General features: G+C 34.6%; 1 protein-coding gene across 1 annotated transcript in view; it reads left to right on the top strand.

Annotated features, from left to right (window-relative positions):
* Positions 1 to 6,618, top strand: part of LOC106878309 (sorbitol dehydrogenase) — an 11,579-nt gene extending 4,961 nt beyond the window's left edge. The window contains exons 2-9 of the mRNA XM_014927497.2: positions 257 to 290; positions 1,092 to 1,256; positions 1,865 to 2,024; positions 2,690 to 2,808; positions 3,709 to 3,774; positions 4,519 to 4,694; positions 5,366 to 5,487; positions 6,324 to 6,618. Of these exons, the coding sequence (XP_014782983.1) occupies positions 257 to 290; positions 1,092 to 1,256; positions 1,865 to 2,024; positions 2,690 to 2,808; positions 3,709 to 3,774; positions 4,519 to 4,694; positions 5,366 to 5,487; positions 6,324 to 6,477 (996 nt within the window). The 3' untranslated portion in view covers positions 6,478 to 6,618. The remainder of the gene's footprint in view (positions 1 to 256; positions 291 to 1,091; positions 1,257 to 1,864; positions 2,025 to 2,689; positions 2,809 to 3,708; positions 3,775 to 4,518; positions 4,695 to 5,365; positions 5,488 to 6,323) is intronic.
* Positions 6,619 to 7,130: the final 512 nt, after the last annotated feature.

Raw genomic sequence — 7,130 nt, 5'->3', positions numbered from 1 at the left:
TATATATATATATATATATATATATGTGTGTGTGTGTGTATGTATGCACATACCCAATGATGAAACAAACTCTTTTTGCCCCGCTCTGTGAATGCTCTGACAATCTAAAGCCACACAGAATTGTCAACAATATTAAATGTCAAGGACCAGACATGTTAAAGTCTCTCAAATATGATACACTGTGATATTTACATAACAACTGTGATTGTTCTTTTCCTGGTATTCTCTTCCAATGCTTGTTGTTTTTCTTTTGCAGGAATGTCGGCCCATCCCAGAGCCAGGCATTGGAGGTAACAAGAAGTCTTTATATTCCTAAAGATCTCTCCTTGTCTTTCTCTTTGTTTTATAACCTTCACCAAAGACCTTCCCTTCTGTTTCAACTACTTTGTCTGAGACAATAGCTGGAAGTATAGAAAGTCAATAGACAATAATAATAATAATGATTTATAGGGCAGTTTGACTTTTAAGCTTTTTGTTAACATATTTCTTTTGAAATGCAGTGCTTCTGTTTCAATTAATCCTAAAAATAGTGAAGAATTTAATAAAATGACTCTGTCATTATTAAACTGATACTTGGAATATAAATTAACATGAAATTTTGTCAAAAGACTTTAATTTAGAACATTTTAGAACAAGTTTGTATGATAGAACCAAGGACAGCCTTAAGCATTTTGGTTTCTAAAGGATAAAGGAAGCTAGACAAAGAGATTATGATGTTAGTTTCTTATTAAGTTTAATGTTGTAAAGTCAAAATAGTCCCAGGGCTTTTGTTATACATAATATTTTCTAACATTGACATAAGGGGACAAATTGATAGGATTATAGGGAACAGGTAATTATTTATCTGACCCTATGTTCAGAATGTAAAGAACCAGAAGAGATTCTGAAAGGTAATAATCATTTCATTTATTTGCCATAAGGGCAACGTATCAAGGGCAAATGGAAAACAGGTTTAGGCCTATTAGAGTAGTTCTTTTGCTTAGAAAAATGTCTTTGTCAAATAAATGTAATATATATTGTGTGTATGTATGTATATTCTGTTATCATTATTTGTGCATTAAAATGTCTTTTCTTTTTTCTTTTGTTTGCAGAAGTTCAATTATCTATGCAGGATGTAGGCATTTGCGGATCTGATGTCCATTACTGGACTCATGGTTGTATTGGCGACTTCATCCTCACTTCTCCAATGGTCTTAGGTCATGAAGCCAGTGGAGTGGTCACTAAGCTGGGCGAGGGCGTAACTAGTTTATCAGTTGGTAAGTCATGTGGACAGTGAACAAATGGTGACATTAAGCTGTGGAATGTTATGAGGTGTGGTGATAGGAACCAGGGTCCCTCTGTGTCTCCCTATTTCCATATTCCCGTGAAAGAGAGGAATTTTGTTTTTAGTGCTACTATTATTTTCTCAAATTTCTTGTCTGTAAAAGTCAGAGTAGAACCTCTGATTTTCTGTGATTATTGTTGTTGTTTAACAACCCTACCTGACACAAGTCCTGGGCTCAGCTGGCTCCGGCTGACAGTGTGGCGGAAAGGTGGTGGGAAAATGAAAGTTATGATTGGATGGTGACAAAGCATTGATTGACAGTGATGTTAGGGAAAATAAAGATGCAGATAACTGGTGGTGATTGTGGCCAGTGTAAAAGCAATGGCAAAAGGATGGTGATACTGTTGTATATAACTGGAATTACATTGGTGATGACTGTGGTGGAAAAAAGGTCATCATGATGCATGGGAGGTAGTTGTTACAAGGGATCAACATTATTACGATAATGATGCATGTGATTGAGATTATGTTAATGATAATAATAACTGTAATTAACATAATTCATACTGATGATGATGATGATTTTTGTGTTGGTGGTAGGTGACCGTGTAGCCGTGGAACCTGGTGTACCATGCCGATTATGCAACTACTGTAAAGAGGGGCATTACAACCTTTGTCGAAAGATGCGGTTCTGTGCGACCCCCCCTGTTCATGGTACCCTTGCCAGGTTCTATTGTCATGCTGCAGATTTTTGTTACAAGTAAGTAAGCACTTTCTTTTTCACGACTAATTTACATATATTTGCATAAAAAGTTCAGTTACACAGTAATCATAATCTATCAGGGATCTCTGATGTAAGGGGGCAGCATCTAATCAGTAGTAATTTAATGTTAAAGTGGGGCCACACCTCATCTCCACAGGTGAGCATTTCTCTTATCCCTCTCTTTGATTGGTAGCCTCAAGCCTACCTGTAGTTCATAATCATTATCACTCTCATAAGCATCACCCTCCCTGAGTTTTCCAGCTGCTAAAAACTGTCCCCATACCTCACACTAAACATTCTACACAATATAATCCCTCACAAAATAACGATATTCTGGAATCCCATTTAAACTAAACACCATCTCACCCTTTCCCTCCTCATCCCTGCAAATGTCATGGGCTGGAGAATCTTTACGCCTATACATGCATGATTTATGTTGATCTATACAAATATATATGATTCAATTACATTGATTGAATATCTTCATTGACACGTTCAGGAATTTGGTTGACTGCCTAGGATTTGCGTTTTCAATTTCTTCTACTTTCTATTATTTCACATTGGCTCTCTACAGGCACTCTGTAAATATTTTTTATTTGAAATTCATCACAAAGAACAATCGAAGCCAGTTAAACTTAATCCTTGTCTGTGATTTACTTTAGGCTACCTGACAATGTAAGTACAGAAGACGGAGCCCTACTGGAGCCACTTTCTGTTGGAGTCCATGCTTGTCGAAGGGCTGGAGTTAGCATCAATTCAACTGTTTTAATTTCTGGAGCAGGTGTGTATATTATTTATGCATCTATATGTACTAATATATTACTTATGTGACTATACTACTGACATGCACTAGTATAGATTTGTTTCCACTTGAAATAAGACCAATTTATACAGGGCTCATATTACAGCTGATTATCATCCCTAGTATATTACAGCTATTTTAACAGTCTTTGCAAAATGCAAGATAAAATTAATTCCAATGCTCTACTTTTCTGCTCAACTTGCTGCTCCCCATTTTCTCAATACTAAAATTAATATTTACACTCCTAATAATACTTGTTAGACCATTTGTTCTAGTAACTATTTAAAGCTATTAACTTTTGTCTTTTGCTAAACTGATTAGTTCAAGGAAAAGAGGCAATGCTCATAGCTTTCAAGGCCCCAGGATGATGAGGTTGCTGCTGTAGATGTTCACTTTGTATAAGATATTTACAATAATACAATAACCATCACACAATTTAAAGCTACTCTACATAAGATACCATGTGCATATATATATATATATATGTGCATATATATATATATATATATATATATATATATATATATATATATATATATATATATATATAGTTGAAATTTATAGAAAAACAAAAGACAAAGACAGGTGTATGAACAACAAGCAAGTGTATTAGTTTGATGCTTGGGAAAAATGTAAAAGTCTTTTACATCTCGAGTCTATGCTCTTCAGCTGAGAGGAATAAGAAGAAATAAACAAAGAGAGAATGAAACGAAAATGTGTTGAGTTGTAGCAGTCCCCACACATGAGATTCAAACATAAATGAATGCAGGCATAGCAGTGTAGTTAACAGGCTTGCATCACAGGTAATTTTCTCATCAGACATTCCCTTCAGAATGTTTATCTCCGTAGTCTTTCACATGAACTTGTTGTCTATTTCAGGTCCCATTGGACTTTGTTGTTTTCTCACTGCAAAAGCAATGGGAGCAGCTAAAGTGTGCATGACAGGTAAGTTACAAAGGAAATAATGCTTGACTCTCTTTGTAAATTTCAACCCAGGTGTAATGGATTTCTGAAATAGTTCAAAGCTCAGCACCAAATTCTTCCTGGTCTTGTAATTCCTATTGACTCTGCTACATTTATTAATTGGCACCAAGTTGGCTATTTGCAACTATCACATTTCTTTGTGTGTCACTGAAGTAAATTGTTATGGTTTTGTCTTATACGTTCATTATTATACATTTACATAAACATGTGAAAGTCTGGTCAGTGGAACCAACAACCATTTTTCTGTTACCATAAATCAACAAGATACACTCTTGCCTGTGTTAATACATTGCAACCATATCAAACTGGTGAACCTGTTGTATTCTCATGTTTTGCAAACAACTTATATATGCAAGTGCTACCAGTCAAAAGCTCCACATATTGGAAGCTAGCAAGGGTATGGGATCATCAGGAGAGATGAATACCTCTCAACAGCATCATTGCACACTGCCCTCATCTCATTGATATGAGGCCCCGCTTGCTAGATCAACTGGTTATCAGATAAGGCTCAATATTCTTCTGACCATTGCTCATCGTCTCTCTTTAACCAAATCCAGTGGTCAACCTTCTCCACTGTAGTTTGGATATCGGTCATGGTGGTATTTAACTGAGAAGAAACTCGATGAAACAGCTACATACATCAATAACATTAATGTATGTCAACACACACACACAATCTCATTCTGTATCTTTGTTTCTTCACAGATGTTGACAGCCAGCGCCTGGAATTTGCCAAAAAGATAGGGGCTGACCATGTTCTCTCTGTGAGAGCAGGTACTTCCAAAGAACTTGCTTCTCAGATTGAAAACCTCTTGGGGAAAAGTCCTGATATTTCACTTGAATGCAGTGGGAACCCTGCTGGTTTAAAAACATCTATTTTGGTAGGTTACTGTAATTCCCTCTCTCTCTCTGATTCATATATATATATATATATATATATATATATATATATGTGTGTGTTTGTAATATATATATATATATATATATATATATATATATATATATATATTCTCCTTTTCTTTTTCTTCAATAACATTTGCTTTATTTTCTGACTGTATCCTCCATTTTGTGTCTCTCTTTTTATCATTTTTTTTTTGACATAATGAATCTAGGACTACATTATCTAATATGTGCTTTACTTTATTTGAAGTTAAGGTGTTACTTGAGGGTGATTTGTCTGCTATTTCTAGTAAATCAAGTTTGAAGAGATTCAAGAGAGAGCACCTTTGCCTTCCAGTTTCAAACCAGCCACTGACAAACTCTCTAAATATTCATCAAAATGCTTTAAGTGTCGTTACTAAAACAATAAATTAATACAAATTATAAATAAAGAATTATTTTTCTCAGCAGAGACGTCAATGCTACAAGTAACGATGTTCTTGCCAATTTGCCCTTAATGTTAATGAGGTTCTTCATTCTTGATGCAAAATAGTAAATGTTCATAATGTTTATCAGATGATCTTGGCTGCTTGATCAGAATTCTTTCAGTCCATGTTTTGCTTTTTAAATATTGATCTGTGGACGTCCGTCTTTTATTGTTGTTTCTTGTCAGGCAACAGCCAGTGGCGGATGTGTTGTGATGGTTGGCATGCAACCTGATGAAGTTACAGTTCCATTGTTGAATGCTGCAGTCCGCGAAGTAGACATAAGGGGGATTTTCAGATATGCAAACTGGTAAGTATTGGCACTGTGAGAAGTGATTTTAGCAAATAATCTTCCGTCAGAAGTTATTCAGTTAAAATATGTAGAACTATAACATAAGAGTTTCCCTTATAGCTTGCAGTATTTATTTATTGTCTCTGTATGTTCTGAGTTGAGATCAAGTCCTCTTACTGTTGATTTCAGCTTTCATCTTCCCAGGATTGACAAAATAAATATCACTCATATCATCATCACCATCATCGTTTAACGTCCACTTTCCATGCTAGCATGGGTTGGACGATTTGACTGAGGACTGGTGCAACCGGATGGCTACACCAGGCTCCAATCTAATTTGGCAGAGTTTCTACAGCTGGATGCCCTTCCTAACGCCAACCACTTATATATTAAACGAAATATCATTTCTTGTCTTCTTCTCCACCATTTGTGATCTTATGTCTGTATTAGAACTTCTAATTCAAAGTTATCAATGGTATGATGTTACAGAAGCAGTAAAACACCAAACCAAATACCTTGAGATGTTTATACATGTGAAAGTTTACCTTCCGAGTTCAAATCCTGCCAGAGTAAACTTTGCAGTTTATCTTCCTGGGTTTCTAATATATGACTGGAATCATTAAAATCAACTCCTCCATAGATTATGTTCTTTTAAATTATGGTTTCAAATCCCACCAAGGTTCACTTTACATTTCATCCTTTTGGGTTCTACCTGTCTAATACCAGTGTCAATAATAATCACCTGTTTAATTAAATTTGTAACTTTCTCCTTTTATTAAACGTTGTTGTTGTTATCGCAGCTGTAACATTGATCGTCTCTTTAAACAGCCTTTTTTTTTCTTTCTTTTTTATAGTTACCCAATTGCCTTGTCAATGATAGCTTCTGGCCAGGTGAATGTCAAACCTTTAATTACACATAGATACAAATTGGAAGAGAGTCAGAAAGCTTTTGAACATGCTCGCACCATGAAAGATGGTGCAGTGAAGATTATGATTAAATGTGGTTAGGGACAGTTCTTTTACTGATTTATTTTTGTTTGGGGTTGTGTATTTTTTAGCCCCTTTAATTTTATAAAATCAATTATTATTTCTCCATCTTTTTAACCAACAAACTCGAAAGAATTTCCACTGAATAAATTTTAAACCAATTACCTTTTATTTCCTTGTATTAGAGGAAATGGTAATGGCATGGTTGTCTGTCTTCATTCTCATATCTAAGGATTTTAGAAAAAGAAAGATATAAGGGAAAATCCCACTTTATTTGCGGAGAGATTTATGATAATTTTTATCATATACATAATATGATTATATAATCTATACCTACATATATACATACAACATATATATGTGTGTATGTATCTATCTATCTCTCTCTCTCTCTATATATATATATATATATATATATATAATTATTAATTTGGGTGAAATTTGATATATACCTATTTATTTAGAAAATTTTTTGTTGTTTTTTTTTCTTTGTTCATGAAAAGTATGTTTTACTAACATTTTCTTACACAATGACGATGTGGTAGAAACAGTATAAAGCTGAAGGAGTTCAATTCTCCGACACTGCCATATCTCTGAGTCAATTACAAGTCGCAGATGAAAATCAACTTTTGTTGGGGTTTTTTCTCCCTTTTATTACACAATCTTGTTCTCCC

Source organism: Octopus bimaculoides, chromosome 23, assembly GCF_001194135.2.
Source record: "Octopus bimaculoides isolate UCB-OBI-ISO-001 chromosome 23, ASM119413v2, whole genome shotgun sequence".
NCBI lineage: Eukaryota > Metazoa > Mollusca > Cephalopoda > Octopoda > Octopodidae > Octopus > Octopus bimaculoides.
Note: the sequence above shows the minus strand (reverse complement) of the source record. Positions and strands in the feature narration are given on the sequence as shown.